Genomic DNA, 21585 nt, shown 5'->3' with positions numbered 1-21585 from the left:
TCCTTAATAATTTTGACAAACTAATAGAATGAAAAATGACACAATATGTTATTGCATATGTCAGCAGATTAATTAGGAGCCTTTGTTCACTTACTAATAAAATACAAGTTGTCTTGTATGTTCACTATTTTATTTGCGGACAAACTTGCAACATGTTTAATGTATCGTAAGATTTTGGGTTAAAATAAATAAATCAATCAATCAATGTTTACTTATATAGCCCTAAATCACTAGTGTCTCAAAGGGCTGCACAACCACTACGACATCCTCGGTAGGCCCACATAAGGGCAAGGAAAACTCACACCCAGTGGAACGTCGGTGATAATGATGACTATGAGAACCTTGGAGAGGAGGAAAGCAATGGATGTTGAGCGGGTTTAACATGATACTGTGAAAGTTCAATCCATAATGGATCCAACACAGTCGCGAGAGTCCAGTCCAAAGCGGATCCAACACAGCAGCGAGAGTCCCGTTCACAGCGGAGCCAACAGGAAAACATCCCAAGCGGAGGCGGATCAGCAGCGCAGAGATGTCCCCAGCCGATACACAGGCAAGCAGTACATGGCCACCCGATCGGACCGGACCCACTCCACAAGGGAGAGTGGGACATAGGAGAAAAAGAAAAGAAACGGCAGATCAACTGGTCTAAAAAGGGAGTCTATTTAAAGGCTAGAGTATACAAATGAGTTTTAAGGTGGGACTTAAATGCTTCTACTGAGGTGGCATCTCGAACTGTTACCGGGAGGGCATTCCAGAGTACTGGAGCCCGAAATGAAAACGCTCTATAGCCCGCAGACTTTTTTTGGGCTTTGGGAATTATTAATAAGCCGGAGTCCTTTGAACGCAGATTTCTTGCCGGGACATATGGTACAATACAATCTGCAAGATAGGATGGAGCTAGACCGTGTAGTATTTTATACGTAAGTAGTAAAACCTTAAAGTCACATCTTAAGTGCACAGGAAGCCAGTGCAGGTGAGCCAGTACAGGCGTAATGTGATCAAACTTTCTTGTTCTTGTCAAAAGTCTAGCAGCCGCATTTTGTACCAACTGTAATCTTTTAATGCTAGACATAGGGAGACCCGAAAATAATACGTTACAGTAATCGAGGCGAGACGTAACAAACGCATGGATAATGATCTCAGTGTCTTTAGTGGGCAGAATGGAGCGAATTTTAGCGATATTACGGAGATGAAAGAAGGCCGTTTTAGTAACGCTTTTAATGTGTGACTCAAAGGAGAGAGTTGGGTCAAAGATAACACCCAGATTCTTTACTGAGTCGCCTTGTTTAATTGTTTGGTTGTCAAATGTTAGAGTTGTATTATTAAATAGAGGTCGGTGTCTAGCAGGACCGATAATCAGCATTTCCGTTTTTTTGGCGTTGAGTTGCAAAAAGTTAGCGGACATCCATTGTTTAATTTCATTAAGACACGCCTCCAGCTGACTACAATCCGGCGTGTTGGTCAGCTTTAGGGGCATGTAGAGTTGGGTGTCATCAGCATAACAGTGAAAGCTAACACCGTATTTGCGTATGATGTCACCTAGCGGCAGCATGTAGATGCTGAAGAGTGCAGGGCCAAGGACCGAACCCTGGGGAACTCCACACGTTACCTTAACGTAGTCCGAGGTCACATTGTTATATAAATATATATATATAAAATAAAGCCAATAAAGCAATTTTTGTGGTCCCCTTCATTTAGAAAAGTATCGAAAAGTACCGATAAGTATCGAAATACTTTTCGTACTGGTACCGGGACCAAAATATTGGTATTGGGACAACACCAACACAAACACAAATTCAAACATATTTATATAATAGATGTAAGGTATTTTTTTATGTTGTAGGTGCAGTTTAACCAGATGGGACCTGTCGCACTTTAATTGTGAAGCCGAAGTGTGTGTGTGTGTGTGTTTGTGTGTGTGTGTGTGAGAGAAGGGGGAATGCCTTGACGAGAAGCGAGGCAGGTTGTTGAGAGACATGTTGGTATTCAAAAAAAGAACGTGCCTCTCTGACCTTTCTGCTAGGCTTCATCTCATTACAAACCCTCGGTTACATTGAAGGTACTGAACTTAAGTGTTTTGATGGACTTTGGTTCCCCAGAGTCCTTTATAAGTGCTGATTTTCGCCAATCCATCCCTGCTCTGCAAAGGCGGCCCTTTAGCACGGGTATCAACGCTCTGTTCGTAAATAATTAGCGACTGGGCACTATGGAGACAATAATCGCCACACTGCGTGTGGGTAATCAAGCATGTACTACGCAAATCCACTTAGACTGCCCTGCTAGAACCGGACTTCCTGACGGCGCACCATAGGCTTTTATATATTACCAGTGGTAGGCTACAGCTGTGGGGCATGAACATAATGTTAGATTAGATTAGATTAGATAGTACTTTATTTATTCCGTCAGGAGAGTTCCTTCAGGAAAATTACAATTTTCAGCACAATCCCATTCAAGATCAGACAAACATTACAGGGAGACAGAACAGGATCGCTGACGGGTCTGCCGGCTTCCAGCGCCCCTTACAAAAAAGATGACATACAGGTAAACATGGGGGGGGGGGAGAAAAGAATAGAAGATTAAAATAAAATTTAAAAAATCGGGCTTAGCCTGGGCCCTGTAGTGGGGGTGCAGACTGAGGCCAAGGGAAAAAAAAAAAAAAAAAAAAAAAAAAAAATAAACAACTCATAGCCATAGTACACATCCCTCTTATATGTGTGTAAGAGGGAAACATCAAGCATCAAAGAACACAGAGGACATTAAAGACATTAAAGCAGCAGATACAACCAGACACTTCTACATACAGCTATGAATAAAAAGTAAAAGAAACATATCCACTGTGGTGGCCTCTGCGGTGTTCCACGCCATTGTCCGCTGGGGAGGAGGGAGCATGGCCAGAGACATCAATAAGGAATAGATCCCAGTATGTTGAAATGTATCGCTCACATCCGCCCTGACGTGAGATGCTGGTACCGGTGAGCATCTCTAGCTGAGGGCCAGTTGAAAATCTACCCGGGTTTACTGGTAATCTTGAGCATGGCCGCTGAGTAGGAGTGAGTGTGTCGTGGCCCACACGCTTACCCTGGAAGTAAATGGCATCACAACAGACCGTTCGCTTAACCTCACAACCGAACACATGATTCTGCGGGAGGACACACACCTTGGTGAGTTTTTCTGGATAAATAAGGGAGATCTAGTGACCTTGCCCACTCCTATTCGTAGTGCAGTGTCCGCAGTGGCTCCCACTAATATGCCGCTCGTATCGTTGACAGACTCTGCGGCTAGTTCTCCGCAAATTGGACAGTTAAAAGATCCATTGGTAGAGTATAGGACATCCATAGCCGTGACTGATAAATGCACTCCAACCAAACACGGTATAAAAATACAGGCAGCCATTCCCCGTTAAGACAGTACGCGTACCAGACCTCTCCCAAAAAGAGGGATTACATTTAAAGGCAGGTAGCAGCACTGTTAGCTGATAGGGTGATTGAGGAGAGTTGCAGCCTATGGGCCTCTCCTGTGGTGTTGGTAAGAAAATAAAATGGTGACTGGAGGTTTTGTATTGATTATAGACGTCTGAACAGTGCCAGATTGAGAAACTGCCACCCCTTGCCCTGTGTGGATGTCACACTGGACGCATTGGCGGGATCCTGTTGGTTTAATACCCTGGACATTTTTAACGGCTATTGGCAGATCGAGGTAGTTGAGGAGGACCACATTCACTACGGGGAGGGGCCTCTATCAATCAATCAATCAATCAATCAATGTTTATTTATATAGCCCCAAATCACAAATGTCTCAAAGGACTGCACAAATGATTACGACTACAACATCCTCAGAAGAACCCACAAAAGGGCAAGGAAAACTCACACCCAGTGGGCAGGGAGAATTCACATCCAGTGGGACGCCAGTGACAATGCTGAGTATGAGAAACCTTGGAGAGGACCTCAGATGTGGGCAAACCCCCCCCCCCCCAATCCATAGTGGCTCCAACACAGCCGCGAGAGTTCAGTTCAAGCGGATCCAAGACAGCAGCGAGAGTCCCCTCCACAGGAGACCATCTCAAGCGGAGGCGGATCAGCAGCGTAGAGATGTCCCCAACCGATACAGGCGAGCGGTCCATCCTGGGTCCCGACTCTGGACAGCCAGTACTTCATCCATGGTCATCGGACCGGACCCCCTCCACAGGGGAGGGGGGGGACATAGGAGAAAGAAAAGAAGCGGCAGATCAACTGGTCTAAAAAGGAGGTCTATTTAAAGGCTAGAGTATACAGATGAGTTTTAAGGTGAGACTTAAATGCTTCTACTGAGGTAGCATCTCAAACTATCAGTGGAGGTCAATGCCCATGGGCCTCACTAACTCCCCTGAAATGTTCCAGCGCATGATGGAGCTGGTCCTTAGGTATGGAAGTATTATTATAGCAAAATTATTTGCAAACGTGTATCTCAATCTGTTCCCGAGTAATCCAATTTGCATACTAATTTGTGTGTCAATCCGTGTGTGTGTGTAGTCAGAGCCTCGTTTTCGGGTCTCCCCATGTCTAGCATTAAAAGATTACAGTTGGTACAAAATGCGGCTGCTAGACTTTTGACAAGAACAAGAAAGTTTGATCACATTACGCCTGTACTGGCTCACCTGCACTGGCTTCCTGTGCACTTAAGATGTGACTTTAAGGTTTTACTACTTACGTATAAAATACTACACGGTCTAGCTCCATCCTATCTTGCCGATTGTATTGTACCATATGTCCCGGCAAGAAATCTGCGTTCAAAGGACTCCGGCTTATTAGTGATTCCCAAAGCCCAAAAAAAGTCTGTGGGCTATAGAGCGTTTTCATTTCGGGCTCCAGTACTCTGGAATGCCCTCCCGGTAAAAGTTTGAGATGCCACCTCAGTAGAAGCATTTAAGTCTCACCTTAAAACTCATTTGTATACTCTAGCCTTTAAATAGACTCCCTTTTTAGACCAGTTGATCTGCCGTTTCTTTTCTTTTTCTCCTATGTCCCACTCTCCCTTGTGGAGGGGGTCCGGTCCGATCCGGTGGCCATGTACTGCTCGGCTGTGTATCGGCTGGGGACATCTCTGCGCTGCTGATCCGCCTCCGCTTGGGATGGTTTCCTGCTGGCTCCGCTGTGAACGGGACTCTCGCTGCTGTGTTGGATCCGCTTTGGACTGGACTCTTGCGACTGTGTTGGATCCATTATGGATTGAACTTTCACAGTATCATGTTACACCCGCTCGACATCCATTGCTTTCCTCCTCTCCAAGGTTCTCATAGTCATCATTGTCACCGACGTCCCACTGGGTGTGAATTTTTCCTTGCCCTTATGTGGGCCTACCGAGGATGTCGTAGTGGTTTGTGCAGTCCTTTGAGACATTAGTGATTTAGGGCTATATAAGTAAACATTGATTGATTGATTGATAGATCCGCGTAAACGTGTGTTTTAAGTTATCTGTTTGTCCTTAAACCGAAAGAAAGCCTCGATAGGCTGTCAACTTACACGTGACTTTTGCGACACTTCTAACGCGTAAGATTTGAGTGCGCACATCCAGATTTGTCAGCAACTTGTGCACGTGCATTCAGAAGCACATGCATGTAATTCAATCTTTGCGCACATATCTATGATCTGTAAGAACACTTCTGCTGTTTAAAAGATGTCTGTCCGTACAGCGGGAGACCTCTTATTAGTAGGAATAATGGCAGCATATTTGTAAGTAGTGTGTCTGCTGATGTAGTTTGTTGTTGTCTCTCTGTCTTGTCCTTTGTACTTCCTTTTATACCCTCCTGATCCAAAGATGTAATATATCAAAACATGTTAAACACAAATATTGCAACAGGAAAACTATCTAATACCTCTCCTGTGTAGAGTAGCCTATGTTTGTACCACAGCTGAGGACGCACGCTTCCGTAATCGGATCAATACCTGGAGTAATATTAATATTATAAAATATGAAGTAATATTCTCACGATTTCTTTGCAAGTCACAATCCAGTTTACATTTTTTGGTGCATCCAAAGTAACTGTAACTGTGGCAATGTCTTCGATTTTATTTTTTTACATGTCACTCTTCTTGCTTCAAATCCTTTCCAGGTTGGTTTTCTTAGTAGTAATAATTATAATAATAATCAATCCATGCGAAATTGCAAGAAAATCTATAATTTCATATATTGTAAAATAATCCTCAGTGTACTGTACTTGCAATTCATGTCTGAACAGGAGAACTCATGCCAAATAACTGCTTCTGTGACTGTACTGTAAACTATCTATTCGTATTTACTTTCTATCTCATAATTTAGATTTATCTGTCATATAATTATCTTACACTTTTGACTTTTTATCTCAGGTCTTTTTATTTTTTTAAGGTCAACTTTTTATTTTATCGTGATCTGACTAATCATTTTCATTTTTTTATCTCATAATTATGACTTTCTATCTTATAATCATGACTTCCTATCTCTAAATATGATTTTCTATCTAAAAATGTGGATTTTTAAATCTCATAATTTTTGACGCTCTCATGTTATTTCTACCTTTTATCTCATAATTTCAACTTTTTGTCTCATATGTACGACTTTTTCTGTCATATACTTACCGTGTATTTGTTTTTTTTTGTGACTGAAACAGGCTTCCAAAAAAATTCATTTTAATTGGAAAAAATAAATAAAAATAACCTGAAAAAACATTAACCACAAACAAGTCTATGTTGACATTTTAGTGCAGGTAAATAATATTCCAAGAGATGGCAGCAGGTAGCTAAGCACCTTGTTAGTCACACAATATAATGAGTAAGTTTAGAATAACTGAGAGGTGGCAGTGACAAAGATGGATACATATCTGAAAAAGGAAACATAAAACTCTGAAGTGGGCCACAACAATATGTTTATTTGCATGTCTTTATAAGGAAATAGCAGAGCAACATAAATAATGTCTTGTTCGATTAGAACAGGGGTGCCCATTACGTCGATCGCGAGCTACCAGTCGACCGCGGGGGGTGTGTCAGTCGATCTCCAGCCAGGCTTTTAAAAAGAATAGACCTAAAAATTAGTGATCATCAATCCTCACCAAGACGTCACTTAAATGACATTCACGGTATCGGAGGGTCTTGTGAGATGACGCTGGCTGCTGCAAGATCATTATTATGAAAATATGACAGAGAGGAAGGCGAGAAACACTTTTTATTTCAACAGACTCTCGCGCCGTACCTTCCGTCAAAACTCTAAAGGCCGACTGCCCATTTCCTATCTTCACAATAAAAGCCCTGCTTCATGCTGCCTGCGCTAACTAAATACAGAGTCTCGGAAAACTGGCGTGCACAAGCGATCCCTCAGAAAGCCGGCGTGCACATCACTTGTGCATGCCAGCTTTCCGAGACTCTTATTTTGTTAGCGCAGGCGGCACTTTCATGTGGTATTGTACAGAAAGGACAACTTTTTTTCTCCTCCATTTGAAAATGTGGGCGTTATTATCATTACTGTCTGATTCCAATCAATGCAAGTCATCAGAATCAGGTAATACACCAACTATTCTTGTCTTCGTGAAAGAAAGACATCTATATGTGTTACACATGCTTGTATTATCATTAAACACATTTAAGTTGTTTACAAAAATGTCTCTTTCATAAATAAATAAATATAAATGATATATATAAATGAGGTAGATCCCCTCGAGTTGGTCAATTGAAAAGTAGCTCGCCTACAGAAAAAGTGTGGGCACCCCTGGATTAGAAGGTTCACTGGACATTGAGGCCATGTGCACATACACACGGATATTTAAAAAATGCATACTTTTCTAACCCTTAAAATACAAATAAAAAAGGGCCCTGCAACACTGAATTTATTTTGCTTACTTGCAAGCCCACCTAAAAATACTTTCAGGTGAATCCGGCGTATCAAACAGATTTGAAAATGTTGTTTAAATGCTTGTTATCCATCCTTCCTATTAGATTTAATAAATGGTACATGGTTGTACTTGTATAGCGCTTTTCTACCCCTTTTTAAAGGAGCCCAAAGCGCTTTGACAGTATTTCCACATTCATCCATTCATACACACATTCACACACTGATGGCGGGCGCTGCCATGCAAAGCGCTAACCAGGGCCCATCAGGAGCAAGGGTGAAGTGTCTTGCCCAAGGACACAACGGACGTGACTAGGATGGTAGAAAGTGGGGATTGAACCAGTAACCCTCGGATTGCTGGCACGGCCACTCTCCCAACTTCGTCACGCCGTCCCCATGCATGTAGAAAAAGAAAAACACAACAATATACATTTTTGTTCCACTTTAAAAAGGTTTTCCACACTTTTATCAACATAAGTGTATGCCATTTAGCTTTAATTAAGAATAAAATTGTGACAGTGCTGAAGAGATATTTACAAAAATCAATTGAAAACATTCAGTATTCGACTTTTAATTGTTGTCCATTTCCCATAAAACAAATTCCTTCTCAAAACCAATAATTACTACCACTCATATTATTGAACAGATTTAAACCATTCAGATTATCCATTTTCAACGTACCAAAACATTTGCTGAAATTTTTGTTTCTACCTCAAAAATTCCAGCAGCACAAAAAGTCAGGCTAACAATTTTCCACGTTTCTAAAATGCTATCCTTGTTTCACCTTCAGTAAACAATTATTTCAGTGTAGCACCCACCTTCAAGAGTTTACAATAAAATAGCTTTGGTAAATTATTTATTGTAAATTAGTTTGTTCTCTGTAAAGTTGGTATATCAAAAAAAAAAAACTTTACAGTATGCCAGGTTTGATATTTTTCTGTGTTTTAATTTTTTTTGTCTGTGTCAGCACTGTGGTTGATTGGTGATCAGTCCAAAATGGGAAAGAAGTGTGTGTAAAAAAAATCTGACAGTATTTTAAAGCAGAGACTTGTGTCAGGGCTTGAGTTATTCATACCAGCATGTAACGAGTGGTGCCTCCTCCTCGCAGCTCCCGTGTGCGCTGGCAGTGACGCAACATGTTAAAAATGCTCTGAAGTCGCTTGTCAACCTTCATCTGTGTGAATTCACGTACATCCTCTTCCACCACAAAGTACTGACCTGAAAAAAACATCAACAGGTTCTTAACATTGGTTGTTCAACAAACAAAAGATTGACTATTGTTTTTCTGATATGATTTTAAAATATATCTCTTAAAATTGAATATCTGAAGCTTCAAGAAGTGCTATTGTAAATTTAATGTAACATCTGCCATATAATATTACACACAACAATGTCACATTAAGAACATATATTTAGCTTAACCTTCGTCTTGTGTTAGGGTCGGCACCGACCCGTTTTAGTTTTTAAATGCATAACAACTAGGGATGCACCGAAATTAAAATTTGTAGCCGAAGCCGAAGCCGAATAAAATTCAAACGCTTGGCCGAAGGCCGAAGGCCGAATTCCGAATACCGAATAATGAATGCAGTTTTTCACAATTTTTTTAATATTGCATAAATAGCCTAGAATAAATATTTAGACATGTTTTTCAAATAAAGTATTTTTTTATTGAATATTGACATTTTTTTAATATTCCAGTAGTCTTTGCTTTTCAAAAAAAGCAAAATTTTTCATTTATATTAGGCCTTCAAACAAAACATGCATTCCAAAGAAAAATAAAGTGCATTAAAGTGGATAATCCCACAACAAATGAATTATTGTCCTTTTGGCAAAAGTCTGCTTAGCCACAGTAGATATGCTAATAATGTAAACAGAAGGCTTAAGTAAATCTCAATTAAGTGTGTGCTTGTAACCTCATACACTTACATGTAGCCTACACAACAGGCTAATAATGTAAACAGAGGACCCACTAAATCTCAATAAGTGTGTGCTTGTAACCTCTTACACTTATACAGGTAGCCTACACAACAGGCTAATAATGTAAACAGAGGCCCCACTAAATATCAATAAGTGTGTGCTTGTAACCTCATACACTTATACAGGTACACAACATATCCCAACGTCACTACGTCACTGCACGTTGGTTGATTGAGTCACCGCGTCAAAAAATTGCGTCACCCGCCACTATTCGGCCTTGTTTTTAACTCATTCCACCGAAGGCCGAATGTGGCTTTTTTTTGCCATATTCGGCCGAATATATTCGGTTACCGATTAATCGGTGCATCCCTAATAAAAACACCACATACATTTATTTTTTTGCATCAAAGCTTTTTGACTTTGTCAGGAACCTCTTTGTCAACAAAATAAAACATTTTAATTTCTTTCACTAAATTATTAAATGCTCTGGTAGAAATTATGCCCTTGGTGTTGTTAGGGTCGGTTTCGACCCGGTTATAAAAATAAGATGATAAAGCAATGATAAGAGCCAAAACTGAACACACTGACAGCCAGCTCCTCTCCCAATCATGTGAGCTTTAATGGATTCTCATTTTACCTTGTTATCCTGTACAAAAACAAACAAAAGACGGACACTAAAAGTGTCACTTTTTGCCACTCTGATTTTGTTTTTTTATTAGTTTTGGAACTAGTAATCTATTTCTCTTTGTTTCATTTGCTTGATTGGTTGTTTGTTTGATGTTGGATTTCTGTTGCTGAAAAAAATACTTTTTAGCCTTTTTCTTGAAGTAAATATATATGGGTCGAAATTGACCCGTAACACCATAGATGTTACTATAGTTAAAATTCTTAAAATGAAAAAATAAACAAAACACATTTATTTAAGAGATGTGTTCTAATACCCCTTAGTAAGAGTTAGGTAACACAACAACCTTTTTTTATTTATATGATTCTCTTGAGGTTCGTTTTACCATTTTTGAAAATTTAAATCGAGGGGTATACTGACAAAATAAGGCCCAATGGCCCAAACCAAAAATATTAAAACCAATATTTTCAAGGATAAGGAAGCCTAACAAGGTAACCAAGAGATCAGAAACAAATTGGATGATAGATAATTGTTTTTAGTGTATTTTACAGCTGATTTAAAACATGGGTCAAAACCGACCCGTTAACATAAGAGATGGTAACAGAAAGCTAACACAAGAGGAAGGTTAAAGGCAAACTGCACTTTTTGGGGGTCATTTTGTCTATAATTCACAATCTTGAGAGATGAGAACACGTCTTTTTTTTATATACGTAAATAAACACTTAAAGTTCCGCTTACAACGGAGCCCATGGAAGCCAAGACGTCAATGCGTTTATTCCGACCTTAAAACCCAATAAATAACCATCCAAAATGAGGCAACAATACTCCATTTACATTTCATGACCCGAATATTAACAAAGTATAAAAATAAATTATTTCACAACGCTAAGGACATATTTTCAGTGGTGCATTGTCACAGAAAGGTATGCTGCTGTGTTGACAACGTGCTGGTGAGCTGCTTTCTCGCCTCGGAGGTCATGGATATTCATTGTAAATTATAAATAATTCCTCTCATTTTAAGAGGAAAATGATGTGGACATAAACTGAGAAGTTGGTACACTTTGACACCCAGCATAGACCCAGAGATGGCAAAAAAAGAGATGGCAAAAAAAGACACAAAGACTATTCGTTCCACTACCTTTTTTGTAAAGGTTTATGAGTTATTTTTCATTTAAAAGGGAATATACCTGGCCCAGTTATACCAAAGACTATAAAAATGGGACCGATTACCTCCCCCCCTTGGCACTCTGCATGAAAGGTTGGAATTGGAGGTTAAATCACCAAAAATGATTCCCGGGCGCGGCCACCACTGCTGCCCACTACTCCACTCACCTCCCAGGGGGTGATCAAGGGTGATGGGTCAAACGCAGAGAATAATTTTGCCACACCTAGTGTGTGTGTGTGACAATCATTGGTACTTTAACTTTAACTTATATGAACATCCTAACAGTCGGCATCCTAGTGACAGCAGACATTGTACAGTAAGTGATTATGTATTATGTTTGAGTAGTATTCAGTAAAGTGGACGAAAAAAGTGAACGTCGTGATGCGTTTGTAAAATTAATGTGGCGCCGTATAGTTAAAATTTGAAAAATACGTAAATATTACATGTTATTAAGAATGTGCCTGTTACTACATTACATACAGTATATATATACAGTGTGTATACAAAGCATTGATGAAAGTGTCTGTATGCTTTTTCAGCATTTTATAGGTAAAATAGAGTGACTCCGTTAGGGTCCATTGTAAGCTGACTTTTGCTTGCATTTATTTACTAGTCAGAATGCATTTAAAAAAGGAAAACATGTGTTTATGGTACATAAGGATTGTGAATGATAGACAGAATTCCAAAAAAGGGCAGTTCCTATTTAAGTGCTAAAATTACACTTACATTTTACCAGGCTAACATTCTGCACTAAATTATTATTTATCGAATCAATTAATCTATTTATTTATTTTTATTATTGATTAATAAATAAACGTAATTTATTTTTTACAAGTGTTTTTTAGTGTAGAGGTACAACAAATTTTATCAAATGATTTGCCGAAATATACACCACAGTTTGACTCAGAAAATTTGAATGAAAGTTTTTTCGTTCAAGAATACAAGAGTAAATTACTTTGAGTCATGATTTAAGTTTTTTGTTTTTGCATCAGTTTTTAGTTCTACACAGCTTATAGGCTGTAAGCATATATCCATTAATTTAACCCTCATTTTTGTTTTGCAGGTAAAGTGCAACTTAAGTTGTGTATAATAACTTCTTATAGACACTTTCTCCACCATCCTGGAGTGTTCAAGTGCGCAGCAAGACTGAGCACTTCCTGTTTGTGCATTACAGCATGCTGCTGTGAAAAGTTATTTCCAATTTTCAGTTTACAGAGCACCATATTTGTGTTTTTTTCTAAGGATATTACACTGAACTATGACCTTTTATACCCTCAAATGGTTGGTTTTCTACAGTGGCATGTAAAGGTGTTCTGATCAGGGTTTTATGCTTCCAATTCTGATACAGATCCTCCATAAATGAGATCTACAGATTCTAACAGATGTATTAACTGTAAATTGTATGATTATTTATTGTGACAGCTATTGATATATTTTGACAAAGGTAAGACATTATCACCTTCCTTTTTGCGTAGAGAACTAGTGGGTGTCGGTCCAATTCTTTGTAGTTACAGTGGCAAAAATGGCCATACGAATACTGATACCAATACTTTTTAGTTTAAACCATCACTAAATGATCTACCCTGTAAGAAAGGGATAGTGGATATTTTAGAGTTGGGATACGATTGACAGATTCCAGCCAGATAATCCTTTAATCATCTTTATCACTTGAAGGTGTGGTTGGCATTTGACATACATAATATAATATAATATGATATAAAATGTATGCATAATAACAATATACTACATTTAACTATGCATGGACTGCAAGTTTCTAAGCTTGAGAGCATAAATGGCATTTTTTGGTGGTCTAAGTCGCCCTCTTGAGGCCGAACCACGCCATCACAGTTGCAATGATTGTTAAATAAGCAATGCGTGTGGGGGAACGTCAACAAGTCAATTTACCCCAAAACACCTGAACTTAGCATACGATGCACCAAACGTGCAGAAGTAACAAAGCAAGATATTCAATTTAAATGCAATATGTACGTAATATAAGTTGCGTCAACGCACACAGGGCTGGCTGGCCACCACTAAGGCAGGGGTGTCCAAACTTTTTCCACTTAGGGCCACAGACTGAAAAATCAAAGCAAGCGGGGCCATTTTGAAATTTTTATTCTATTTTAAAAACCAATACAATATATGTATAACCAATATACATTTAGGCCTCCACTCAGGCTTGATCCCGAGGACCCCAAAGGGTTTTGGTCAAAAAAATATAAAAAATGTGTCATTATTCACCCGCGACCCCAAAAGGGAATAAGCGGTAGAAAATGGATGGATGGATGGATGTCATTATTCAGTATTATTTTGTTTTATTATTATTCAAGTTTTAAACCTCCAGATCAACATAAGGTCCATCTGTCAATATAATGATTTTAAAGATTTAAGTTGTATGCTCTTTTTGTCAAAGAAAACCCTGTTTTTGATGGAAAAAACACAATATATGCAATCCAATATTTTTTTTAAGTGGAATATTTGAGATTATATAATAATTGGAGCATTAAAAAGGTCAATAACTCATAATACCATTGATTTTAATTCATTATGATTTTTGAGCAATGACACTTAAAAACAAATCACACTAAAACTATTGGGGATCCAAAAGGGTCCTTGTGGAAGGGGGCGTGGTCGACGTGTGCCCTGCAAGAGCCGGCTGTGAAGCAACGACAGGTGAGGAGATTTCTCAGCTGGAACGAGTTGTCTAATCACCTGTCTCTTTATCAGGAGCGCCAGAGACCATGAAGAGGGTCAGAAACCCAGGAGGAGAGAGGCTCGCAAATCAAACTATTAACTACATATTGCTGAAAAGCAAAGAGAGGCACAAAAATAAAAGAATATTGTTTGCTACGTTCGCGCCCAACTAAGTGAACCAAAAACGGAAGGAAAATGACTACTAAAACTCCCCTGGAGGCGCTTGGGAGACTGCTGGCAGAGGTGTCAGCAGCGAGCCACAGCAGACACAGGTATTACAGGAATTAATGGACATGGGGGGGTCACCAAGCGCCGGAGCGAATGCATCCATGCAGCGCATGACGGAGGCCGAAGACCCGCAAGCTTATGTCGACATCTTCGAGGCCAGGGCAACAGCGTACGGCTGGCCGCAAAAAGAGTGGGGGGTGAGGCTGTTGCCGCTCCTAGCGGGGGAGGCGCAGCGAGCGGCGCTCAGCCTACCGGCGGCGGCCCAACTCCAGTTTCAACAGCTTAAAAGAGCAATCCTGGACCGGGTCGGCAGCACCGCGGAGGACCATCGGCGCCGGTTCCAGTCATTGAAATTGGCACCAGACCGGCCTTTCGCTCTCGGGCAGCAGCTCCGGGATGCGGCCACAAGATGGCTCAAGCCGAGGGAAGCGGACAACTATATGTTCGAGCTCATCCTGCTGGAGCAATTTTTGGAGTCCATCCCGGCACGTACCTCGGCGTGGGTGAGGTACCACCGGTAACCCTGGCGAGGGATCACCTGGCGGTACATTGCGACGCGCGGAGAGAGGAGCAGACCCCCACACCGGCCCCGCGCAGACGACCCACACCACACGAGGCAGCACCACCATTGGAGCCCCGTTCCCGACCGGCAGGAGCTACACCGACCCATGAGCAGGTGCCCGTGTCAGACATCCCCACCAAACAAAAAAGAAAATATACACACCACCAGTATCATCACAGGGGGGGTTGAGTGGATATATTTGTGCCTCTGCTCCTTTCTTTCAGGATACCGGTGTTGCTGATGGGGGGCTTCCCCCGCAGACGGCACCTCGAGCACCAGGGGAGATGAGTTGGAGGTGCGGACAGCCTGGTCACATGAGGCGGGAGTGCTCCACAATGGAATATAAAGGAATATAGGAATTTCCCCATCTACGGTCTGTAATATCATTAAAAGGTTCAGAGAATCTGGAGAAATCACTGCACATAAGTGGCAAGGCTGAAAACCAACATTGAATGCCCGTTACCTTTAGTCCTTCAGGCGGTACTGCATCAAAAAAACGACATCCGTGTGTAAAGGATATCACCACATTGGCTTAGGAACACTTCAGAAAACCATTGTCAGTAACTACAGTTAGTTGCCACATCTGGAAGTAAAAGTTGAAACTCTATTATGCAAAGCGAAAGCCATTTGTCAACAACACCCAGAAACGCCGCTGGCTTCGCTGGGCCTAAGCTCATCTTAGACAAACTGATGCAAAGTGCACATTTCAAATAGATTTTGGACACTGACGATGTTGTGTCCTCCAGGCCAAGGAGGTAAAGAACCATCCGGACTGTTCTGGGCGCAAAGTACAAAAGCTGGCATCTGTGATGGTATGGGGTGTATTAGTGCCCAATGCATAGGTAACTTATACATCTGTGAAGGCACCATTAATGTTGAAAGGTACATACAGGTTTTGGAGCAACATATGTTGCCATCCAAGCATTGTCGTTTTTATTGATTTCCCCTGCTTATTTCAGCAAGACAATGCCAAACCACAAAACCACATTCTGCGCGTGTTACAACAGCGTGGCTTCGTAGTAAAAGAGTGCGGGTACTCGACTGGCGTGCCTGTAGTCCAGACCTGTCTACCATTGAAAATGTGTGGCGCATTATTAAGCGTAAAATACGACAACAGACACCTCGGACTGTTGAACAACTTAAACTGTACATCAAGCAAAAATGGGAAATAATTCAGCCTGAAAACTTTAAAACATTGGTCTCCTCAGTTCCCAAACGTTTACGGAGTGTTGTTAAAAGGAAAGGCCATGTAAAACAGTGGTAAAAATGCCCCTGTGCCATTTTATTTTTGCAAAGTTTTGCTTCCATTAAATTCTAAGTTAATGCCCCATCCATCCCATACATTTTTTACCGCTTGTCCCTTTACAGGGGGGTGCTGGAGCCTATCCCAGCTGCACATGGTTGGAAGGTAGTGTAAACCCTGGACAAGTCGCCCCCTCATCGCAGGGCACAACACAACACAGTTGGAGGGACAACATTCACACTCACATTCACACACTAGGGCCAATCAACCTATCTCCATGTGCGTGTCTTTTGAGGTGGGAGGAAGCCGGAGTACCCGGAGGGAATGATTATTTGCAAAAGAAAATTACGTTTTTCAGTTCTAACATTAAATATGTTCTCTTTGCAGTCTATTCAATTGAATATAAGTTGAAAATTATTTGCAAATCATTGTATTCTGTTTGTATTTATGATTTACACAACATGCCAACTTTACTGGTTTTGTAAGATCATTCCTTGATGACGTCTGCTATTTAAACATCAGTAGAGCCATCAGAAATAGTATTTCTAATCGGTGTCAATATCACAGCGGAATTAACTTGTTCCGAGCCAGAGACACCGAGTGCCTAGGTCAACCGGAAAATAAAAAGGTTTATCGGCACTAAAAGGAAAAGAACGCCCACTAGTCTACAGGAGGCACATATTGTAGTTGCATTAGAGCAGGGGTGGGCATTACATCGATCGCGATCGACTGGTCGATCTCAGAGGGTGTGTCAGTCGATCTCAAGCCAGGCATTAAAAAAAGACATACAAATGAGCAATCATCAATCATACCAAGACTTCACTTTCGTCAGTTGTTTGACATTCTCGGCACCCGAGGATCTTGTGAGATGACGCTGGCTGCTGCGAGCTCATATTTAAGAAAAAAATCACTAACAGGGCGGACGCAGAGAAACACATTTTATTTCTAGAGACTCCGTACCTACTGTCAAAACTCTAAAGACCGACTGCACAGTTCCTGTCTTCACCATAAAAGACCTGTTTCATCCTGCCTGTGCTAACAAAATAAGAGTCTCAGAAAGCTAGCGTGCACAAGCTAGCAAGCTACGGAGTTTGATGCCAATGTATTTCTCCCCCGCCCTCAGCGACCGCTTTCTCACTTGCTTGCCCACCCGCACACTCACTGACGTCACTCACCTGCTGCCAGACATTAAAGGGCCACACACATATGCTACTCTCATAACAAAGTGTTTAAAAACGAGTATGCAAGTTGGACAAATGAGATGCCAAATCCAACCACTTTCATGTGGTATTGGACAGAAAGGAGGACTTTTTTTTTCCTCCATTTGAAAATGCAGACGTTGTCAGCACCACTGTCTGATTCCAATCAATGCAAGTCATCAGAATCAAATACACCAACTTATATTCTTGTCTTCATGAAAGAAAGGAATCTATGTGTGTTAAACATGCTTGTATTATCATTAAACACCATTAACGTGTTCACAAAAATGTCTCTTTCATAAATAAATAAATATAAATTATAAATAGGAATGAGGTAAATCTCCTCGACTTGGTCAATTGAAAAGTAGCTCGCCTTGCAGAAAAAGTGTGAGCGCCCCTGCATTAGAGAGTGTGCATGTACACTGTGACTTCACGTGTAGGTGTGAAAATACAGAAAACCTAACTATTTGAGAAATTAGACTAATATAGTGCATATACAGTAAATATAGTTATTTAATGGCATTTTTATTCAGTTCAAGACTGCTTTTTCCTACCCCGCTGTTATCTGGTTATTTTCTGTTTAGTTGGTATTGACGGCCTTTGTTTAGCTCTTCTAAATTAAAAAAAGATTTCATTCAAGGGGATTCTTACAGTTTGGTGACAGACAGTGACTAGAGTTTCTGCCCATTTGTTCTTCATTTGTTTTGCTTTGCATTTTCTGTTTTAAAGACATAATGCTTTAAAATTTTCTGTCATGACGCTTTTATGTTTACTTGGTCTACCAGTAAGCTTTCCTTCATAACATTTCTATGTTGTCTGTACCTGGTCCGGACTTTAGACACACCCAACTGTGAACAATCAACATCTTTGGCAACATTGCATGATGATTTTCCTTCTTGAAGAAGTTTGATAATCTTTTTCTTTGTTTCAATTGACATCTCTTTTGTTGGACCCATGATTAAAGTCAATCCACCTGTGCAAGAGCTCCCCAAGGTGAGAACACTATGTTTTAACTGCAGACAAATGAACAGATTTAATCTGATGCAGGTGTTAGCTTGGAAAATAAAAATGTATGGGGTTATTTCCTAATTGTGCCTCAGAATTGAGTGATTCCATAAATGGTTCACTCTGCTTGATCTGAAAACACTTGTTAAATCTATGTTTTACAAATCACAGATACAGTGTTAGAAAAACAAGATGAGCAAGGTATTAATTGTCTTCAACAAGAATGAGAGGAAATGTTCCCACACTTTTCCTGCATTGTCCACTCCATCCTTACAATTTCTATCATTGTAACTGAGCTACTGTGTGGAACAGTTTCCCTTGTGGATCATTAAAGTTTGTCTAAGTCTAAGTCTTTACATATTTTCACCTGCAATGTTGTTAGAATGGCAGTGCTGACTCGGGGTGCAACGATTTGTCGATACTGTTGACAAATATCGCCCCAAAAATTTGTCATCGACAAACTCATCTGTCAACCAAAGTTGTGACGTCAGCACTCGTGTTTTCTAGAGGAATGCGAGTCATCGCAGCCACTTGAACAACATCGCTGGTGAAAATATGAAAAGTGTGGAAACATTTCCTCTTCTTTTTGTTAAAACATGAATACTTTGCTCATTTTGCAATGGCGATATTTATATTAAAATACTATAATTGTGATACAGGAGCAATTAAAAAGGCACTAAAACAAATGTTAACGCACACACACCACATTCTATAAATTGAGTCTATTAAATTGGTAAAAACGCCAGGAGTTCAACAATATGTCAGTGTCCAGCTTTATCACAAAATACTTGTATTTTTTAACAAGTTAGTTTTGGTTTTTATCGTTTGTTGTAATTGCTGCTATTTTAACAGTCATTTTTTATTCATTTTTTAGCAATTTGCCTGTCTATGCTTTTAAATAGACATAAATGGTTATTTTTTTTATGACAGCGGAATGAGCAGCATAATTACAGTATAAATAAATATTTATCAATTAATTGTTCATCTTTGTTGTTAGGTAACACATGCCTAAAAATATCTCAATCTGAATTTTAAAGTCGATGGCTAAATCAGAGCCACTAAACCTGTATGCTTTATAATCCAATTTGACTATCCATCCATCCATCCATCTTCTTCCGCGTATCCGAGGTCGGGTCGCGGGGGCAACAGCATAAGCAGGGAAACCCAGACTTACCTTTCCCCAGCCACTTCGTCTAGCTCTTCCCGGGGGATCCCGAGGCGTTCCCAGGCCAGCCGGGAGACATAGTCTTCCCAACGTGTCCTGGGTCTTCCCCGTGGCCTCCTACTGATTGGACGTGCCCTAAACACCTCCCTAGGGAGGCGTTCGGGTGGCATCCTGACCAGATGCCCGAACCACCTCATCTGGCTCCTCTCGATGTGGAGGAGCAGCGGCTTTACTTTGAGCTCCTCCCGGATGGCAGAGCTTCTCACCCTATCTCTAAGGGAGAGCCCCGCCACCCGGCGGAGGAAACTCATTTCGGCCGCTTGTACCCCTGATCTTATCCTTTCGGTCATGACCCAAAGCTCATGACCATAGGTGAGGATGGGAACGTAGATTGACCGGTAAATTGAGAGCTTTGCCTTCCGGCTCAGCTCCTTCTTCACCACAACGGATCGGTACAACGTCCGCATTACTGAAGACGCCGCACAGATCCGCCTGTCGATCTCATGATCCGCTCTTCCCTCACTCATGAACAAGACTCCTAGGTACTTGAACTCCTCCACTTGGGGCAGGGTCTCCTCCCCAACCCGGAGATGGCACTCCACCCTTTTCCGGGTGAGAACCATGGACTCGGACTTGGAGGTGCTGATTCTCATTCCGGTCGCTTCACACTCGGCTGCAAACCGATCCAGTGAGAGCTGAAGATCCCGGTCAGATGAAGCCATCAGGACCACATCATCTGCAAAAAGCAGAGACCTAATCCTGCGGTCACCAAACCGGAACCCCTCAACGCCTTGACTGCGCCTAGAAATTCTGTCCATAAAAGTTATGAACAGAATCGGTGACAAAGGACAGCCTTGGCGGAGTCCAACCCTCACTGGAAATGTGTTCGACTTACTGCCGGCAATGCGGACCAAGCTCTGGCACTGATCATACAGAGAGCGGACCGCCACAATAACACAGTCCGATACTCCATACTCTCTGAGCACTCCCCACAGGACTTCCCGAGGGACACGGTCGAATGCCTTCTCCAAGTCCACAAAGCACATGTAGACTGGTTGGGCAAACTCCCATGCACCCTCAAGAACCCTGCCGAGAGTATAGAGCTGGTCCACAGTTCCACGACCAGGATGAAAACCACACTGTTCCTCCTGAATCCGAGGTTCGACTATCCGGCGTAGCCTCCTCTCCAGTACACCTGAATAAACCTTACCAGAAAGGCTGAGGAGTGTGATCCCACGATAGTTGGAACACACCCTTTGTTGACTAATAGGTAAGCAATTCGATGAACAGTCGACATTCAAAATAGTCGTTAGTAGCAGCCCTTGAGCGGACTCGCGTTCCTGCACAAAAACACGAGCGATGTCGCCACAACTATTGTCAACTAATTTTAATGTTGATATTTGCCAACGCTGTTGACAAATTGTTGCACCCTGAGTTGTCGTCTCCTGCCAAATGAGGCTTTTTGGAAAGCCAAAATAAAAACACACGAAAATACTACTAAGCACGTTATACATAACATACAGAATTACATTGTTGACCGCATTCTTTATATTTCTCTGTACCTTTGGTTTCTTTAGTCTCCTGATCCTTGAAGCGCTGGCGCAGCTTGCGTGCGTTGTTTTTTAGAGTTTTCACAGGTTGGTGGACGATTGTATACTTGGCTTCCACAGCTGTATTAATGTTCTGCACTGCTGCATTGATTTGCTCGTATGACACCCGTCCTTTCATATACCTGAAGTAGGAAGAAAAGACAGTTAGAAATTAATGTCTCTTAAAGGTCAAACTAGTGGAATGCAACCGGGCACTTGATGAACTGCATATGCTATTTATCTCACTTTTCTCCATCCAAACTATATAAAATATACAAATAATAATTAGTAAAAAATGTTTGCATCTTTGCGTCTAATAGGTCTAATTATGTATCATGTTTAATTATGTATATACTTTTG

The 21585-nt window shown here is 41.1% G+C and overlaps 1 protein-coding gene across 2 annotated transcripts in view; it reads right to left on the bottom strand.

Moving 5' to 3' along the window:
* Positions 1–8296: 8296 nt before the first annotated feature.
* The window catches only part of ska1 (spindle and kinetochore associated complex subunit 1), a 25035-nt gene continuing 11746 nt past the window's right edge, over positions 8297–21585 (bottom strand). For both annotated transcript variants that reach the window (XM_061917678.1, XM_061917679.1), the window contains exons 6-7: positions 21199–21368; positions 8297–9051 (exon numbers count right to left, since the gene is read on the bottom strand). In XM_061917678.1, the coding sequence (XP_061773662.1) occupies positions 8903–9051; positions 21199–21368 (319 nt within the window). In that variant the 3' untranslated portion in view covers positions 8297–8902. The remainder of the gene's footprint in view (positions 9052–21198; positions 21369–21585) is intronic.

The sequence above is a fragment of the Nerophis ophidion genome, linkage group LG12 (genome assembly GCF_033978795.1).
Source record: "Nerophis ophidion isolate RoL-2023_Sa linkage group LG12, RoL_Noph_v1.0, whole genome shotgun sequence".
Taxonomy (NCBI): Eukaryota; Metazoa; Chordata; class Actinopteri; order Syngnathiformes; family Syngnathidae; genus Nerophis; species Nerophis ophidion.
Note: the sequence above shows the minus strand (reverse complement) of the source record. Positions and strands in the feature narration are given on the sequence as shown.